Source organism: Chrysemys picta, unplaced genomic scaffold (assembly GCF_011386835.1).
Source record: "Chrysemys picta bellii isolate R12L10 unplaced genomic scaffold, ASM1138683v2 scaf1162, whole genome shotgun sequence".
Taxonomy (NCBI): domain Eukaryota; kingdom Metazoa; phylum Chordata; order Testudines; family Emydidae; genus Chrysemys; species Chrysemys picta.
Genome location: NW_027053869.1, coordinates 1 through 20,000, shown reverse-complemented (window position 1 = coordinate 20,000; position 20,000 = coordinate 1). Strand labels below are relative to the sequence as shown.

Genomic DNA, 20,000 nt, shown 5'->3' with positions numbered 1-20,000 from the left:
GAAACTGGAGTGTCTAAGGAGATTGCTTGTGAGACTTGCGGTTAGCCAGTGGGGTGAGACCGAAGTCTTAGTCTGGCTGGTTTGGTTTGCCTTAGAGGTGGAAAAACCCCAGCCTTGGGCTGTAACTGCCCTATTTGAGCAATTTGTCCTGAGTTGGCACTCTCAGTTGGGTTCCGCCAGAACCGCATTGTCACACAAGGCTATGTCCCGAAGCAGTGCCTGGCCACGCCCTGGTCAGCAGAAAGCCCTGTGCATCATGGAAACCCAGCGTGGGGCTGGACGGGAACGACGCCCCCTAGCCGTGGAAGCGGGCAGTTCACAAAGCCCCAGCTGAGACGCCGTCACCCCAGAGTCCTGCAAACTGGAGCACACACAGGCCAGGCCGCTCCCAGCTCTTCACCGCCAGGGAGAGGGGCTGGGGCCTGGGCCCGCCAGGGAGCCTGACAGTCGCCCTGGCTCCGGCCTTTCCAGTGCCTAGGTCGGGCCGTTCAGCAATCTTCTCCAGCTCCAGAGCTTCACTGTCAGGTCGCTGGGGAAGGAAGAGAGAAAGGAAGTAAGGCCGGGGGCTGCCCCCGCCCCAGCTGGGAGAGGCAGCACAGCAAGTACAATCAGCTACAGGCCACGCCCTGCCCCCAACTCCCCCACCCCCAAATGCATCACGCTGCAGCCCAGGAGAGCAAGGCCGCTGTGCCCCAAGCGGGCGGGCACCGGCGCAAGGAGGGAGCAGATGCGCCCAGCTGCCCGCCAGCGGGATAATCCCCCAGAGCGCCAGTAACGGGGCATTCTGCCAGAGCGCAGGCTCAGCCAGTGGCACCTCACTGGCAGTGGCCAGTGACGCAGTGGGGGGTGGGGATGGGGCGGGGATCCCCCCAGCAGTGGCCCAGGAGGAGCAGTAGTCAGATGGGCAAACCCCATGCAGCCCCGAGCTGGCCGCTGGATCCAATCACCTGGGGGACTGGGAGGTGGGGGGCAAGAGGACAGTCTCCTCTTGCAAAGAGCTCTACATGGGGGGAAAATCCAAAAGAATCTCATACTGTTAAGAAGCAGCTGAGACCAGAGCGGAGAGAGAAGAGAAAGAAAAGGAGAGAGAGCCAGAGAGGGGGTGAGAGCCAGAGAGAGCAGGAGGAGGGTCAAGGCAGGCTAGTGGCACGCCCCTTTATGGCAAGGACGCGGTGAGGAAGGCAGGGGGTGAGCCCAGGCACGTAAGTCCATAGCTTTACCTGGCAGTCACTGCGGCACAGAGAGAAACAGAGGGGGGGGGGGGGAAGAGAAAGGAAAGGAGAAAAGGGACATGGTCGGAAAAGAGGAGATCAGAGACGGTGCCAGCGACATTGTGAACCCGGGGACCCCCTCTGGGGGCCAGGGCTGTGCACAGGGGCCAGGGAGCGGAAGGAGGGGGCGGTGGTGCTCTCACTGGAGATGCACAAGGCGCCGTCGAGGAGGAGCTGGTGCCCGGTTGGCAGGAAGTCTGTTCTCTGCGCTGAGGGTGGCAGGGCCAGCAGCACCAGGTCTGGCTTGTCCCGGCACATCAAAGGAGCTGGCAAGAGCATCCCAAAAGCATGGCGGGGCAGGGCAGGACCAGCGCTTGGCATAACTGGATGGGGCAGAAGAGCCTCACTGTGGGGCGACCTAACAATGGCTGAGAGATGGAGGAGAGGAGAGGCTAGATGGGGAGGGGTTGGGGGCCCTGCAGCCGACTGCTGCCCCACACCAAACCGCCTGCAGCCCGGCTCCGGCGCTGTTCCCATCCCTCGCTCCCAGTGCCTTTCCAGGCCCTGCCACATGGGGGGAGCAACAGTGGGTTTGGAGAGCTCCTGCAGCTCTGCTGCACTGGGGTGAGTTGGGGGTCAGATCTCCCTCCCCCATGCCGCAGGGGCCTAGCCTTACCCACTGCCCTCACCTGGAAGCAGTGAATATGTGCTTGGAATTGGTGCAGATGGCATTGATGGGGCTGTCGTGGCCCTTGATCTCCCCAACGGGTGTGAAGTTCTCCACGTTCCAGACCTTCACCACGCCCCCGCGGCAGGCGCTCAGCAGCCTGGGGCGGCCGGGGACGAAGGCCAGGGCGCAGACCCAGTCCTTGTGCGCCTTGGGGATTTCCTGGCAGGCACAGAGACAGGGCAGAGCCAGTGAGCGCCCACGATCCATGCTGCCAGCTGGGGCCATCAAGACCCAAACTGCCCCCTGAGCTCCAGGGCAGGGTCAGGCCAGCAGCCAGAGCCAGATGCTGGGTTTGCAGCTGGCTCTGTAATGGGCTGAGACAAACCCCCCACATCTGTACCGTGGCTGAGAGCTGGAATTTTTAAGCTCCGCTCGATTTCTCATCAAGCAGCAGCCGAGGATTTGAATTCAAGACAAGGGGACTCTGGTGAGCTACAGAAGCAGCTCAGCAGGAGAGAAGAGGGCTCCGCCCCAGGAGACAATTGCTCATTGGGATTGACCAGGGGATCTCCAAGCTCCGATCAATCCAAGCCGTGCTGGCAACCCGGATACGAGACACACAAGATGGGGGAGAGAATCTCTTTGATTGGAACAACTTCTGTGGGGGGGTGAGGGGGGGGGAAGGGACAAGTCTGCAAACTCAGCTCTTCTTCCAGGGTGGGGCTTGAAAGCTTGTCCCTTCCACCCACAGGAGCTGGTCCAATAAAAGAGATTCCCCCACACCCCCCATCTCTCTAATTATTTGTCTGCCATCAATCCTCAGCGCTCCAGTGGGAAGAAAAATGAGCATTAGCCTCATGTCATAGGGGAGAGACTGTGGGGGAGGGTCACACAGCCACAAATGGTGATTAGCTCTGGGCAGCTCCATTTTGGGGGACACCCCGACCACCCCATTTTCAGAGGGGCGGAGCCCCCACTGCTCCCCTTGACTCCCACAGTGCCCAGCTCCTCTGAACAACCCAGCCCCGGGCGGGCACATGGTAGGTTCTCCAAAACAGAGCAGCCCACCACCACCAAAAAAAAAAAAAAAAAAAAAAATCAATGGAGGCCTCTGAAATGTTAGCCAAGTCTCATGGCAGAGCCAGACCTCCTGCCTCCCAGCACCGGCCTGCACGCCCCCTTCGGCTGCTGCTCTATCCCAGACCCACCGGAGGCCATCCCCGCACTGCAGCGCGCCACCACTGACCTGGAGAGCCAGGCACCGCGGCCTGTGGGGCCCGGAGACCAGACAGCCACACTCACCGGGGTCCGAAATAGGGACAACGCCGAGCGCTATCTACCCCCAGACCAACCTGTCCCCCTTCCCCATAGGCCACTGAGCCCTTTAACCGCAGCAGGTGGGGCCCAGCCCTATAGAACTGGCTACCGTGCATTGCCCACGGCTGTAAACTGCCTTCGGGACCCACCCTGCCAGCCACTGTCGTTTGCAACCCCCGGGGCTCTTCCATTGCCTGGAGGCCCCATGTGCAACGTAGGGATGGGGTCCTTGTGTCTGCTCTCTGATCCTCTGCCCCCAGGATGGCGGGAGCACGCTCCAGACTGGACAGCGACTCTCCAGCAGGTTCTAAGTCCTCTCTCCAGACCCTGGCACTGGCCCTCGAAACGGCACGCTGCGGGTCTAGCCCATCTCTCTGCCCCCCGCCCAGCAGCAGGGCCTTCCTGCTCGTCCCCCTCCGTACCTGGAGGAGCTCCTGCTGCTCCAGGTCCCACTTCTTGATCCCGTTGTCCCCGGAGCCGCTGAAGAGCACGTCGCCCTGGATGACCAGACACTCGATGCCGTCGTAGTGCGGGGGCTCGAAGTTATGGGTGGGGCCGACGTTCCCCACCACGCTGTCTGCAATCTCAAACATCTGCAAGGCAACAGCCCGGAGGGCAGCTGCTGTGAACCCCGGTGGCAAAGGAGACCAGTCGCTCTCAGGTCATTAGGCCAGCAACAGCCCTTTCAGCAAGGCAGGGGGATGGCGAGAGCGTCCGACCACACAGCTACTACTGGGATGCTGAGCCACGGCCCAGTGAAATGAGACAGGGATGGATTGGCAGCGGCAGGGTTCTGCCTGCTTACGCCACGCTGGGATCCTTGGGCAGAGGCCATGTGGGGACACGATGGCTCAGCACTAGGGCTGAGATACAGGTCACAGGTTCGAACCTCGCCCAGCTCAGCTGGGACTGGAAATCTCCACCTCCTCCAATGGTTTAGTGGCCAACGTGCGGACGCAGCTCAGCGTCCGGCGGGCAGGGGCCACGTTGCAAAGACAAAATAGCCTCCTTGGCAGCAGGTTCAGCAGAGGCCACAGAGGGCAGGAGGAGGTGGGTTCCACTTTCCACGCGTGAGGCGTCAGGAGCAAGCGGGGGGTGCGGAGGGGAGGCCTGGGCCGGGCACCTGGAATTCTGGTCTCCACGGCTGCCAAGCTGCCCAGCACTTTGAGACATGGCAGCTCCTCCATCATTTCCCAGATCTGGGTTCCAGGACGCTCTTAGGGGCAGTGCACAGACCCTGCTCGCCGTGACCCACAGACACACCTGGCAGGTGTGGGGACAGGAACGCTGGCCAGCTGCAAAGCCACCAGGTCCTTCAGGCCACGAGCGCTGGGGGGCTCATAGCATTTCTCAGACCCTGGTGGCATTTACAAATATGCTCAGTACTGGCCTCCCTTTGCGCCCGCTGAGATCAACAGAACGGCTCCTTCCCGCCCCCCATGGGAGCGGAGTTAGGCCGATGCTGGGCGCTCTGGACACCACCACCCAGTATGTCCCCTCCTCGCCAGGCCTTTGGTGGGCAGCGAGCCGCTGTAGCTGGCACCTACGGGAGAGCGGCTATGCATGGGGGTGGGGAGGACTGGCACAAGCAGCGGTTCCTGGGCTCAAAGGCCCCTTGTGCTGCCTGTGAGCGGGAGGGAGGGAGGGTCCCAGGGTACCTTGACGTAGTGATCCTTGGAGCCGGTGACGACCAGGTCATGGTTGCTCGCAGTCTGGTTCACAGTGAGACACATCACAGGCCCGATGTGGCCGGTCAGCTTCCCGATAGGCTGCAACCTACAAGCAGGAGCCCGGGGTGCGCTCAGCAGGAGGCGCTCGTTCCTGCAGGCCCTTCGCTGGCCCAGTCTCCAAGGCTCCCAGCAGGGACCCTCCCAGCCCCAGGCCCCTCTCCACCATCCCAAGCAGAAGTGGGGACCTCGGGCTCCGGGGTGCAGAGCACGGAGCAATCTCAGGGATACCACATCCCTCAGCACCATGGGCCGTGACTGTGGCCTTGGGCTAGGGGCAGGGAGCTGGGCTCAGATGCGGTGTCAGGGGGTGTCAGGTGCGGTGTCAGGGGCGGGGAAAGCTACGGCCCACAGGCTGGATCCAGCCCGTTAGTTAATTTCATCTGGCCCGTGGCGCCCTCTCCCACCACCCGCTGAAGGGGAAGCCCCAAGCCTCCACGCCCTCCTGGCAGGTAAGTGGCCCGTGATTGATTTTTCCTGTGGGTCAATGGCCAGTGACAGAGAAAAGGTTCCCCACCCCTGCCCTAAGGGCTGCAGCTGGGAGAGGAGCACTGGGTCCTACTTTCAGCCACCCTTGGGCGTGATCAGCAGCTGCTGGGGCTGATTCATAGATTCTAGGACTGGAAGGGACCTCGAGAGGTCATCGAGTCCAGTCCCCTGCCCGCATGGCAGGACCAAATACTGTCTAGACCATCCCTGATAGACATTTATCTAACCTACTCTTAAATATCTCCAGAGATGGAGATTCCACAACCTCCCTAGGCAATTTATTCCAGTGTTTAACCACCCTGACAGTTAGGAACTTTTTCCTAATGTCCAACCTAGACCTCCCTTGCTGCAGTTTAAACCCATTGCTTCTGGTTCTATCCTTAGAGGCTAAGGTGAACAAGTTTTCTCCCTCCTCCTTATGACACCCTTTTAAATACCTGAAAACTGCTATCATGTCCCCTCTCAGTCTTCTCTTTTCCAAACTAAACAATCCCAATTCTTTCAGCCTTCCTTCATAGGTCATGTTCTCAAGACCTTTAATCATTCTTGTTGCTCTTCTCTGGACCCTTTCCAATTTCTCCACATCTTTTTTAAAATGCGGCGCCCAGAACTGGACACAATACTCCAGCTGAGGCCTAACCAGAGCAGAGTAGAGCGGAAGAATGACTTCTCGTGTCTTGCTCACAACACACCTGTTAATACATCCCAGAATCATGTTTGCTTTTTTTGCAACAGCATCACACTGTTGACTCATATTTAGCTTGTGGTCCACTATAACCCCTAGATCCCTTTCTGCCGTACTCCTTCCTAGACAGTCTCTTCCCATTCTGTATGTGTGAAACTGATTTTTCCTTCCTAAGTGGAGCACTTTGCATTTGTCTTTGTTAAACTTCATCCTGTTTACCTCAGCCCATTTCTCCAATTTGTCCAGATCATTCTGATGTAGTGCAAAGCCCAAGACAAACAAGCTAAGCTGCTCCACGCTGGGGTTTGTGCCACTGCAGCTTCCCCCGGTGCCAGTCCAAATCCGCCCCTGCCTCAATAACACAGCTTCCAGCCGGGAGGGAGCGGGCCCCCGCTCAGCCCAGAACGACTGCTCCCTCTGCCTACGCAGCACCCGTCTGCCTCCCCACAAGAGCTGCCCCTGCCTGGGGGCCCGAGTTAGCCCCGCCCGGACCTGTTGAGCTCCCAGATGCGGACAGAGTTCCCGGCGGCAGCGTAGAGCATGGTGCCGGTGGGGTTGAGTGCGATCTGGTTGATCTGGTGCTCGCCCTGCACGTTGGCGATGGTGCGGGTGGTGGTCCCAGCAGAGGCGTCCCCAGAGATCACCTGACCTGAAGAGCTAAGCCAAAGAGACAAACAGGTGAGCCTCAAGGCAGAGACCCTCGGGGGAGGGAGGGGGCAATTTACACAATGTGGAATGGAAGATCTAGCCCGTTGTGGACTGATTAGAAGGCGTCTGTCCCCAGCCATCTATAGGGGGAAGCAACGCCACTTCCTGGCCATATGCAGTGCCAGTGGTGCCAGGATGAGACCCCCCGGCTCAGTCCCACGTCCCCTCAAGCCGGGAGCAACGGCACAGCAAGGGTGACCCAGGCAGCAGCTTGCGGCACCCAAGGGAGGTGCCTTGCCGCGCAGCCAGCCAGACCCGTACCAGCAGGCATGCCAGCTCCACGCCCGGGGCGGAGCGACACAAACCCCACCCCTGGCCTGGAGTTGATGTTGACAGGCAGCCCAGGCATGTTCCCGCCCAGGGCTGGCGCTTCCATTTAGGCGACCGCACCAGGATTGGGGGGGGGGAGGGGCGGCAATTCGGCGGTGGGGGGTCCTTCCGCGCTCCGGGTGTTCGGCGGCAATTCTGCAGTGGGTCCTTCACTTGCTCCAGGACCCGCCGCTGAAGTGACCCGAAGACCGGGAGCACAGAAGGACCCCCCCACCGCTGAATTGCCGACGACGACCGGGAGCACGGAAGGACCCCCCCACCGCTGAATTGCCGCCGCCGACCGGGAGCACGGAAGGACCCCCCCACCGCTGAATTGCCGCCGCCGACCGGGAGCACGGAAGGACCCCCCCACCGCTGAATTGCCGCCGCCGACCGGGAGCACGGAAGGACCCCCCCACCGCTGAATTGCCGACGACGACCGGGAGCACGGAAGGACCCCCCCACCACTGAATTGCCGACGACGACCGGGAGCACGGAAGGACCCCCCCACCGCTGAATTGCCAACGACGACCGGGAGCACAGAAGGACCCCCCCACCGCTGAATTGCCGACGACGACCGGGAGCGTGGAAGGACCCCCCCACCGCTGAATTGCCGACGACGACCGGGAGCACAGAAGGACTCCCGTCTAGGGCGCCAAAAACCCTGGCGCCGCTCCTGTTCCCGCCAGTCAGATTGGGGAAGCCTAAAAGAGAAGTCTCAGTCTGTGGCTGGGCACCAGAGAGAGGGGCTGTTTCGCTGGGGTCTGGAAACGGCCCTGGCAGCTGCAGATGGGTCATTACCCGTCCCTGATCAAAGCAACTGTAGGGTGCACGGTGCCCCCCGAAACAGACGAGAGGAGCAACTTCCCTGAGAGCAGAGCACCAAGCCACAGAGCCTCCACGAGCCAGGCCAGGCCAGAACGACCAGCATTGCAGCATTCCTAGACTCAGCCCTGCAGACCAGCCCGGCCACTTGGCCTTTGCAATGCTACCCTGAGTGCAGAACGCTGGCAGGGCAGCGCGTCGAGCTTGGCCAGGCCCACAGGGCAGCCTCGGTGCGTCAGGTACTTACGTGAGGGTGCGGATGCACTTGGCCGAATCCCGGATATCCCACACCTTGATGTAGGAGGTGGAGACAGTGAAGACCAACCCTGAGTGGCTGCAGTACTTGATGGACACCACATTATTGGGGTGGCCCTTTAGCGAGGCGATATCCTGGCCCGTCACCAGGTTCCACATTTTGCAGCTCCGGTCTGCGGGAGGAGGCAGGAGCACATGACACTGCGGGACCCTTCCTGTCCTCAGCAAAGGATCCCCATGGCTCCCTCCCCCCCGCCTCCCCCTGCTCCCACGAGTGCCCCAGGGGAGCTCAGTCCCTGTGGCCCATCCAGCCTCTGGCACCTCTGCCAGACCTGCCAACGGGGGGAGGGTCTATTAGTGCCAGGTGCGAGGTGAACATCCAGCCACTAGGAACCGGGCAGAGGCCCCAACAACTCGCTTCAGGGATGTCACCACACAGCTGTTCAGCCTAATGACTCCTGCAGCATTGCTGCCCTCTGCTGGGGGGACCCAGAACTGCACCGGCCCGTTGTGGCTTTCAGGCAGGCTGGTGCCGTCTGAGCAAGAGACTCCTGTCCTGCCCCCGCAGTTTGGGGTGGCTCAGCCCCTCCCCTGGGTAACAGGCTCACTCCCCAATGATCACACCCAGAGCTCAGCAGCCGGCCCGCCCCTGAGGCGCGCACCTTTGGATCCGGAGAAGAGCAGCTCGTCGGTGGCGTCCACGCAGAGAACGGGCTTGGAGTGTCCTTCCGCCACGGAGATGCACTGCAGCGGGGCCGTCCGGGCGCTCCTGGCACCGCCCACGGGGTTAATGAGGCCCTTTCCGTGGGAGAGAGAGAGCAAGGGTGTCAGCAGGAGGGCGCTGGCTGGGTGACCCAGGACGAAGCCAGATCCCGCCCCACCAGGCTGCCAGGGCCTGCTAGTGGGGCTCCGGAGCAAAGCAAACCACAGACAGAAGCTGCTGGGCAGCCTGCTCCCCAGACAGGCCCCCCGGGGGCAGGTCACACCCTGTTGGTGCTACGGGCTCAGGGACTTGTGCAGACCCTGCCTTGGCTTGGGGCAGGGGCTTGGAAAGGAAACGGGCTTCACCCCCTGGCCATCTCGCTGCTGGCACAGATGAGCTACCCCCCTCCCGCCGTGAGAGCTGTGGGTGGCCCCTGTGCCCCATCCAGGCAAGATCCCAAAGCCAACAGAGTCCAGGGTGCTGCATGGCACACGCTGCCCCATCCCCTGTGGAGTCAGAGACTAGCAGGGACAGGCTGGCTCCGGACCCGACCCCCAGAACCTCCAGGCTTGAACAAACTGGGGCCCTGCTCCAGCCGCGCTATGTGGGGCATAAGAGCACCACCCTGTGGCCAGTGGGGGGGAAGCGCCCTCTCTCCATCTGACCCACTCCAGTTTTGCAATGAGCTTCACCCTGTTTTGGCAGATGGGGAAGGGATTTTTAACAGATCACAATCGAATCAATGGCAGAGCTGGGAACGGAGCCCAGGAGTTCTCAATCCCCCGAGAACAGGGAGAGAACCCAGGAATCCTGGCTCCCTGGCCAGGAGACAATCCTGTCTCAAACCAGTTCTAGGCTTTGCCCCAGCAACAGCCAATGGGGCTGTGAGCAGAGTTCAGAGGGAGGTTCTAGAGTGCTGAGCACATGAGAATCGACACCCCTGAGGAAAGAGCCCAGGTGGAAGAGCCCATCATGGAGAGGGTTGATAGCCCCAAAGCAGCTTCCCAGCCAGAATCTCTAAGCACCTCCCCTCCTCCCAGCAGGGTTGGATTACAGGTGGGAACACTGAGGCAAAGGGAGGGGAAAGGGCTAGCCCAGGGTCACACGGCACATTTGTGGCATGGTTGGAATGGATTTTTTGAGGGGCGCTGAGCACCCACTACTCCAGCTGATGGTGCTCAGGGTGTCAGAGTCAGGCCCACGGTGTCTCAAATAGGCACCCAAAGGCCAGTGGGGAGATGCTCCTCTGCCAGCCTGGCCCTTTTGATGTGCAGGGAATGGGGGAAGGAGAGTTGTCCTGGCACAGACACTGCCTTGGGCTAGCGTAATTGGTTCTATGTGGCTCGTGTTGCAAACCCAGGCATGCTGGGGGCAGAGCCAGGGCCTTAGCACACCCCATTAGGGGAACTCTGGGTTGTGGCATAGCTGGCAAGCAGCCCTTTGGGAGGTTGCAGTGAGTTAGAGCAACCCCAAGGCTGCTCTAATATATCTGGGAGGCTGCACAGGCCTTAACAGCAGCCACAGGATCCTCGGTGCTAAGAGGCTGCATCCCAGGTGTTTACTCTTTGCAGATGGGGAAACCGAGGCACAAGACAGGGATAACAATCCTGACCAGCCTCGCCATGGGTGCTGGGAGGCTGAAGCCACGTTTGTCAAGTGCTTGGAGATGTCTGAACTGAAGGTGCGAGAGAAGACAACAACAACAACAACAAAAAAGCAGCATCATAGCCTGGACCCTCCAAGCATCCACCCGCTCCAACAGCTGGCCTGCCCTGCCTCTTGCAGCTAGGCCAGACACAGCACAAGATATCATCACTACCCGCCCCGCCCTCGAGGCAGAATAGAGCATGCAGCTGTCCCCATTCAGTGAAAGCACCGTACGCTATCCGCTTAAACCACCAGCACTGCATTTCAAGACGATGGCTCAGACCTTAAGGCACTGGAGACCAGAGGCAGAAAGGGACTTCCACAGCCGGACATGGCATGCAAGGGCCATGCGGGGAAGCAGAGAGAAGGAAAGAGGGACACACAGCGAGCAAGAGCAGCACCAGGACAGAGTCCCAATAGATTTAGCAAAGAAGCAAGGCCCAGAGTTTGGCCAGCACGGATTCAGCATGCAGGGCAGGGGGAGGGAAATGCGAGAAGCAGGAGAGTTCTAATCAATAGAAAGTTGTATGTACCTCAGCACCTCCGAGACAGAGGAATCGCTGTCGTCAGACCTAGGGACAGAAAATTAGCAGGATTACGGGAGAAAAAATCCCGGATGAGAGAGGCAGCAGCGGAGTCAGAGAGTGGAGTGTTGTTATTGCATCCAAGCTAGCGGGGTAGAGAGGGAGGAGCGGACACAGAAAACCAGAGAGGAAAGGGGCAGAGGAGCAGGAAGGGACACGTGGCTCGGACACAAGATCTTTCAGGCTGGACTGGAGTCATTCAGCCAGAAGGGACTGTTACAATCACCCAGTCTGACCAGTACAGTGCACGCCCGAGGCCTCGCCCGGGGATTCCTGCATCCAGTCTTCATTTAATCTTCCCATGGTCCCCCCTGTCTCATCACTGCCACCAGCCATCCAACCTAGCCCCTCAGGTTCCGCACTCCGGGTTTTGGGGTACAGCTGGAGCGTTCTGACACGGTCCGGCTCTGCGCTATCGTGTGGTCTGATAGCAGGCAGGATGGGGACCAGGGGCTGGTCCTGAGCTGCAGGCAGCGCCATGGGCTCCCCCAGGTTAGAACATCGCCACCAAACTGGGATTCTGCAGGGAGGCAGATGGGAGGTGGTTGCTACCAGCTCCCATAGGGCCAGGTCCTCGGGAGCTGTAAATCAAAGCCGCTCTGCTGCCCCCACGGCAGCTAGGCCAATTTGCACCCGTGCAGGGGCTGGCCCGTGACGGTCAAAGGCAGTCCTAAGGTGGGCTCGTTCCTCCGTAGAAACCAAAGGCTGCCACTGGAGAGCACCCCCACCCCACCTCCGAAGGGTCACAGCCCCTGGCACCAGGAGCAATCGGAGCACCTACGGGCCCCTGGCAGAAAGCTCACCCCACCCAGAGCAGCCATGTCACCTCCTGAGGGGGACCGGGACCTGTGAGCAGCCGGCATCTCCCCACAGAGCACAGTGGGAGAGGGAGCAGGGCCCAGAAGGGGCAGGTGCGATGGCACAGCCAGTGCCACACAGAACCGGGGTAGGGCTGACTGGGAAATGGCTTCCCCACCGCCTGGGGACCCCTGCCAAGCCCAGCGCCGACGAGCCCCATGCTTCGCTGGGGACGGGATGGCGGCTTAGTGTCCTCAGCTAGCAGCCCCCTGGACCCACCTCACCAGCTTTATAACTGCAGCCAAACCCACCCAGCAGTGTCCCTGCGGGTGAAATTCTCCTCTGCCAGCAGCCAGTGTGACAGCCGCCATCTTGGCCAACACACTGGGGCCTGAACCAGGGCCCTCCAGAGCTACCAGCAGGAGCTAAAGAGCCCAGGGCCACTAGTGGGGCTTGTGGCAGCCCCAGCCCCCCAGGGGATCCCCACGGGCCCAGCGGGGGATCGGGCACTGCCACGTGTGCGCACACAACGCTAAAGGCCAGGGCACCGCTTCAGGCCTGTTCTGAGGGCTCTAGCAGTGCAATGTTACGACGAGCCTCCAGCTGGATCATCTACAGGGAGGGCATCTGCCACCCCAGGCTCTCAACAGCAGCTGCTTCTGCCTGAGCTAAAGGCCCAGGCTTGGCAGCTCAGGGGCAGCCCTGAGACAAGGTCCAGCCAGTAGAGGGGGACCAAAGACCCCCCCTCCATATCAATGGGGTTATAGACAGGTCTGGCATAGGGCCCCTGCCCAGGGAGATGCTGCCCCATGTGAAGTTCTACTGCACCGGTATCGCAGCTCTCTGCCTTCACCCTGGTCGCTTCACGAGCCCGGCAGGAGCCTGGGGCTGACTCAAGCTGGGACTGCCGGGCCCGAGGCAGAGCGGGGACGGTACCTGGGGACAGCCATGGGAGTCACCGTCTGCCATTCACTGCTCTTGGGGCTGGGCTCCCTGGAGCTTCACCCCCCTACCCGCTCCTTGCCCCACGAGGCTCTTACTTGTCCAGCGCGGAGCCCTGGTTCTGGTTGCTGGTGAGGCGGGAGAAGACGTTGCGGTCATTGCGCGGCCTGGTGGGAGGGGATGAGGGAGACGTGAAGCCAACGTCCGAAGTCCTGAGCCGGGGTGTTCAGAAAGAGACCCATGATCACAAGCTTGGTCCGGGGATCTACCCCCTGCCCCGCACCTCCACTCAGCACAGGGAGGCCTGCAGTGCCAGCCCATGGTGAAGTGATTATTCCCCTCTATTCGGCACTGGTGAGTCACATCTGGAGTATTGCATCCAGTTTTGGGCCCCCCGCTACAGAAAGAATGTGGACATATTGGAGAGAGTCCAGCAGAGGGCAACAAAAATGATTAGGGAGCTGGGGTACATGACTTATGAGGAGAGGCTAAGGGAACTGGGTTTGTTTAGTCTGCAGAAGAGAAGAGTATGGGGGGATTTGATAGCAGCCTTCAACTACCTGAAGGGGGGTTCCAAAGAGAATGGAGCTTGGCAAATGACAGAATGAGGAGTAATGGTCTCAAGTTGCAGTGAGGGAGGTCTAGGTTGGATATTAGGAAAAACGATTTCACTAGGAGGGTGGTGAAGCACTGGAATGGGTTCCCTAGGGAGGTGGTGGAATCTCCTTCCTTAGGGGTTTTTAAGGTCCGGCTTGACAAAGCCCTGGTGGGATGCTTTAGTTGGGGATTGGTGCTGCTTTGAGCAGGGGGTTGGACTAGACGACCTCCTGAGGTCCTTTCCAACCCTGATATTCTATGATTCTATGGCACAGCTGGATCCAGCACCCAGCGTCGTGCCTGGGCAAAGCCGAGTGCACAGGCCGGTCCCCGATGGGGAGCTAGGCCCATGTGCTCTCCAGCCTCTCCCCACTCACCTGGCAGGCTGCCCCCGGTCATAGGATTTCCTCCGGGTCAGAGGCAAGGTGTCAGAGCCACGGGACTGCCTAGGGCTGGAACAGATCAAGACCAGATCAGCAATCGCCCCTCCTTGGGGCCAGGGCCCTTCAGCACTGAACAGGCCTACTCCAGAGCAAGCGAGCCGAGAGCCCTGGGGCAGCGCACAGATCCACCTCCCGAGCCAGGGGTCCAGCGGGCTGGATCAGGCCCCGGCAGGGCCCAAGGCCAGGCCAGCGGCCCCGGCTAAGGGTTTGCGCTGTGAGCACAGGTCCTGTTGGCTTCATCACCGAGACTGCTGCTGGAGAAGGCAGCTCCGTGCCTTCGATAAGAGGGCTGTGGAGACTGGACGCCCAACTCTGTCCGACAGCAGAACCCGGTTTGTGCCCGCCTTCCCCCGTCCCCCCAACGGGCAGTTTGTGGACATTGGCAATCCAAGATGGCAGAGCAAGCTGGCCCCACCACTGCATGCTGGGACAGGCTGGCTTGATCGAGAGGAGTCCAGACTCAAGGCTCCAAGGGCAGAATACGATGGCCCAGCCCACCTCTTCCCCCAAGGGCCTGTAAGCACGTGGGGACCATGCTTGCCAGGGCTTACAAGGTGCTGCCGCGGGTGGGCAGGCTGATGGTGCGGGAGACCTTATCCTTGTAGTAGGAATCCCGGATGGAAAAGCCGATCCCGTCTTCCTTGATCTCCATGAAGGATACCAAGGACTTAGTGATGTTCTTGGTGGAGATGTCCAACGTGGGTCCCAGGCACTCGGCCGACACAGCCTTCATCTGGCCTGACAGCTTGGGTTCCCCCTATGGCGTGGCACAGGGAGGGGTGGGCTGAGAGGCGAGGAGTTCACTGCCCCGAGGGTAGCACGTGGAGCGAGTCTGAGACGCTGGCGCCCCTTGGCCATTCAGTTCCAAGAAGCCTCTGGGGCCAAGCACCCAGCAGTGGCAGATCTAGAGAAACCTTTCAGTTGGGCCCCGGTTGCCAGCATTAACGTTTCATGAGCTCATTAATGAGGGCAACAGGAAGTACCCCCTGTGCAAGGCTGAAACGTGTATGGCCCAGAGTGCCGGAGCAGCTCTCCCAGGAGGATTCGGCACATGGAGGGGCTGGTCCAGTCAATTAGCCTCTGGGAAGGGCGCACAGCACCAGGGTGTCACATGGGTTTTATTTGCTCCCAGAGGAGGGCTAGACAGCACCAGGGCACCTTGCCTGGATTCAGGGAAGCCCAGTACAGCTCAATGATGTGGCATTTGTGGGTTTAAAGTGGGCTCTACGACTCAAGGAGCCATTTATAGGGCCAAAGTAACACGCCAGGCACGGCTGTCACCAGGAGACCAGACCCCGGGCTATTTCAGTTCCAGACCCAAGACATTCCGCCCATGGAGAAGACTCCCGCCAAGGGCCACCGCCCAGCCGTGAGCACAAAGGGAGAGGGGGTACAATGGACCAAAGACCCCACATCTGGACGTTAAATGGCCCTGTCTGTGGCTGTGAACTGACCTTGAACTTGAAGTCGTCCTGGCTGGCCGAGCCCTTCATGGTGAAAGACTGGGAGAAGCTGTAGGAAACAAAGGGTTAAATGGCCGATCCCCTTTAAGGCTTAACTTAAAGCTAAAGGAAGAAACCACTGCCCATCACCCCCACCCCATAACACCCTATCACCAGCCCGGCTACGGTTCCTCCTCCCATTCCCCGAGATACAGCCCATCCCCCGGTCCCTTTCGGGGCCTTCTTCCCTCCCAGCTCCGTCTTGCCCCTGGCCCTCAAGAGGAACCATTACTGGGACAGTTCTGTACAGCCCCTGCACGTCGGGTCACACGTAGGAGCTCCGAGGGGCTGGAGCATGCTCGGTGCAGACAGAACCTGGGGAATTTAGCTGCCAAGCTCTAACGGGTCTACCTTGCCAATGAGTGCCACAGAGATGCGCCCCCCTCCCTCCATAGATCCCGCCGCTCAGGGGTGCACGAGGCTGGGACACTGCACGCTCCCTGGTGCGCTTACCTCCCCTCCGAGGCCAGGCTGAACTCCGAGATCTCCTCGTCCGTGCTGGCGTAGGACGTTCTCTGCACAAGGAACGGCCGACAAGGGTGCGTCAACGCGACAGAGGGTGGGAGGGCACCGCACTGGGCTGGTCCGATCAGAGCCAGCCAGCAGGTGGTCGCCAATCAGCGTGTGGCCCTTTACGTCCTTGGGACCCCCCCAGACCACTGCTATCATTAACTCTTTGCCACCAAAGCGCCATCAGTGCATCCTCACGGCTGGACAGGCTGTGACCATGTGGGCTGATACGTCTGGATGAAGCGGGCCGATCACTCCTGCCCACAGGGTCAGAGCAATGCCAAGAGCCCTGGGGTGGGCTCCATCTGTCCCAATGGGCAGACGTGCCATCTGTAGGGGCAGGGAAACACCCCAAGCCTTCCCAGCTGCTGCCAGCCCCAGGCCCCACATCAGCGCTGCCGGCTGCTTTGCCAGCCAATGCCCAGTACTCACGGGGGTCCCCAGGAGGGAAAAGCCCAGCACCCACCTTGCTGCACGTTGTGGATGAGCGCCTGCAGCTCGGGGTGGGACTCCGCTTTCTCCCGCAGGGCATCCAGGATCACATGGTTCTGGGAGGAGCCGGTCACATCCGTTTGTCTCAGACGCCCTTCCAGCAGGCGAATCTGGGCTTCTTTCTGAGCCACCTGCAGCCCCTGTTTGGCGGGAGCAGGAGGTTACCTTCCGTCCAGCACACAGGACGGGCCAGTGGGTGGGACGGGGAATCAGCTCCTGACTTCAGTCCCTGTCCCTGGCCACAGATGCAGGTTCCACACCAGCCTCACTCAGCTGCTGCTTGTACCCGTGACAATGCGGTTCTGGCGGAACCCAACTGAGAGTGCCAACTCAGGATAAATTGCTCAAATAGGGCAGTTACAGCCCAAGGCTGGGGTTTTTTCCACCTCTAAGGCAAACCAAACCAGCCAGACTAGGAGGACTTTGGTCTCACCCCACTGGCTAACCGCAAGTCTCACAAGCGGTCTCCTTAGACACTCCAGTTTCCCAGTATTACCACCAGTGCCACTCGTTATGGGGACAAATGGTTATGAAAACCAATACCCCAGTAAAAGAAAAAAGGTTCTCCTGATCCCAAAGGACCAAGCCCCAGACCCAGGTCAATATACAAATCAGATCTTACCCACAAATCACGCTATTGCCAATCCTGTAGAATCTAAAATCTAAAGGTTTATTCATAAAAGGAAAAAGATAGAGAGGAGAGTTAGAATTGGTTAAATGGAATCAATTACATACAGTAATGGCAAAGTTCTTGGTTCAGGCTTGCAGCAGCAATAGAATAAACTGCAGGTTCAAATCAAGTCTCTGGAATACATCCCCCGCTGGGATGGGTCCTCAGTCCTTTGTTCAAAGCTTCAGCTTGTAGCAAAGTTCCTCCAGAGGTAAGAAGCAGGATTGAAGACCAGATGGAGATGAGGCATCCGCCTTATATAGTCTTTTCCAGGTGTAAGAACACCTTTGTTCTTACTGTGGAAAATTACAGCAAAATGGAGTCTGGAGTCACATGGGCCAGTCCCTGCATACTATGCTGAGTTACAAGGTGTATCTGCCTTCTCTCAATGGGTCCATTGTATAGCTGATGGTCCTTAATGGGCCATCAAGCAGGCTAGGCAGAGCTAACACCATTTTGTCTGGGATGTCACCCAGCAGCATAGCAGAAGTTTGAAATACAGACAGTATAGAGCCAATATTCATAACTTCAACTACAAAATTGATACACACATATAGACAGCATAATTATAACCAGTAAACCATAACCTTGTCTTAGACACCCCATTTGACCCCCTTTATACAAGATCTGGGTGCCACTACAGGACCTTGGTTGCAACAATGATCTATATGGTCCCAGAGGATATCAATAACGTCACAAACCCATTCCCCTCTCTGGGTCCAGCAGCACACAGGCCAGGCAGGCCTCTCAGTCTCCCTCACCCACGCACAAAGGATGCCCCAGGCGCAGCCAAATAGCCCTGGCTCCAAACCTGACCTGCAGCAATTGTGATCCCACACTAACAGGGGGCCTCCTGGGATCCCATGTTCTGCGACCCACCCCACAGAGCTGCACCCCCACTTGAAGGCCCTTTGCCTGACCTTATCGATGGATGCCTTGAGGAAGTTGTCCAGCAGGAGGCGCGCCTCGGCCAAGGAGCAGGAGCTGATCACCACGGAGGTGTCGGTGGAGTCCAGCTCCTTCTACGGTGCAAGAGAGACCCCCGAGGGAGGGGAATTAGAAGGGCGCTGAGGGCGGTGAAGGGCAGAAAGCAGAGGGCCAGCAGAGACACCAGCGCCACGGAATCGGGGGCGGTTTCCTTGACTGGCTGACGCCGGCAGGGACGCAGGTGCTCTGTGAGCAGGCGGCGGGGAAGACGACTTGCATGCCAATACTGTGCATGAGCACTCGCACTGGACGTGTGCCTGGAACCAGGCCCCTGATTGGGCCATCTATGGGGACTGAACCACACACCTGCGGATTTAAAGAAGAGGAGCTTCTACCGCCTGGACGGCAGGAGCTGCTCGCTAGCCAGGTGACCAGAGCAGACCAAGGGCAGGTTTACACTGGGAACTTATACCAGCATAGCTATGTCTCTCCAGGGTGTGAAAATCCTGCCCCCCCCCCCCCCATCCCAGAGAGTGTAGCTCTGCCGACCGAACTAAACAGCCACTTCCTTGGGAGGTGGATTACCTACTCCGACGGGGAGCATCTACATCTAAAGCCTTGCAGCTGTAGCAGATTAAGCGTAGACATATACTAAAAACCTGTTTACAACCTCCAGCTGCTAGGAGAGGAGCAGAGAGCTACACTGTGATGAACCTGGGTCAGACCCCCCATGTCATTAACGGTGCGTCCACAGCAAAGAAAAACCCACAGCAGCGAGCCTCTGGCCAAAGGATTCGGGCTTGCACTACGGGGCTAAAAGTAGCAGTGTTAGACATTCCCGCTCATGGGCTCCAAGACCCTCCAGAGCCCAGGCTCCAGCCCTTGTGTGAATGTCTACACTCTTCGTTTTAGCCCCGTAGCCCTGCGAGCCAAGGCAATGGATCCAGGCTCTGAGACTTGTGCTGTGGGGTTTGCCTTGCAGCACAGACACCCGACAGGTGCCAGGGAGAAAGGCCTCATTATTAGGCTATTGTTTCTCTGTGGAAATATTTGATTAAACAAAAATTTCCTTTTTGGTCAAAATCCCACCCTCCCTTTACAAAAATCTGACATCAGAAAAGAGACTCAATGTTTGACAACAGCTTTCAGCACAAGTTCGCGGTTTCAGAAAAGGGAAACTCTTTCCCAAGACCCCCAATTTTTTTGCCTTAAACCATCAAAACTGATTTTCAAAAACCACAAAAATTCCAGTTTCTCAGGGGGTGGGGCGGGGGGGAGAAACTGATTTTTTCTTCCCCCTGGGAAATTTCAAAAGAAAAACTAAAAGGATTTGAGATTTCCTACAAAAGCAAACAGCATCTTCAACCCTCTCCCACGGCTACACCTGGAGTTGGCTCTGAATACCGGGCTGCCCCCTGGGCTTGGCTTCGGTCTAGGCTACAGGAACGCCACTGTGGAACTGGGCTGGGTCGAGGCAGTTTCTCACAGGAGGTTGTGTTGCCGTATACGCAGGGAATGGAGAAAGCCCATGTTCTAAGCATGTTTGGAGCCTGGCGGTGACCCAGGCTGGAGCCTGGTGCTGACATGGGTTTTTCTGTGCACACAGACAGGATTGAGCGTGGCTAGATCACGCCTTGCCCGCAGCACTGGATACATCATGGGTACATTTGTCCCATGGTACGGACAGGGCTTCCACTGACTCCAGCATGTGCAGAACTCCCATCAGGGCTGTTGGGCCTAGCAGCTGGTGGTGGACATCATGCTCTCCGCAGCCGTCCCTTCCACAAATAAACCATCCAGCACCGATGGAGACCCTGGTGGACCAACATATAAGGGGCTTCCTAAATCCTGGCCCCGACCTTGCAGACCATGCAGCGGAAGAGGGCTGATTCTTGGCCTCTGCTGGTCCAAGCCAAGCCACAGCCATGTCTGTTAGCCTGGCGCCCACGGGCCTACGGCTGCCTATCGCACCAGCCCCGTGCGTGCTCA

General features: G+C 59.1%; 1 protein-coding gene across 1 annotated transcript; it reads right to left on the bottom strand.

The window, feature by feature from the left end:
• Positions 1–332: 332 nt before the first annotated feature.
• LOC135979719 (kinesin-like protein KIF21B) lies at positions 333–18,511 on the bottom strand. The gene is made up of 17 exons (XM_065579957.1): positions 18,005–18,511; positions 17,150–17,380; positions 16,389–16,554; positions 15,866–15,927; positions 15,365–15,422; positions 14,462–14,667; positions 13,845–13,919; positions 12,969–13,082; positions 11,080–11,118; position 10,635; positions 8,859–8,994; positions 8,189–8,369; positions 6,592–6,756; positions 4,857–4,974; positions 3,621–3,791; positions 1,901–2,100; positions 333–529 (listed from the first exon to the last, which is right to left on the bottom strand). Exons 3-17 carry the CDS (start codon positions 16,452–16,454, stop codon positions 475–477), a joined length of 1,647 nt encoding a protein of 548 aa, XP_065436029.1. The 5' UTR covers positions 16,455–16,554; positions 17,150–17,380; positions 18,005–18,511; the 3' UTR covers positions 333–474.
• Positions 18,512–20,000: the final 1,489 nt, after the last annotated feature.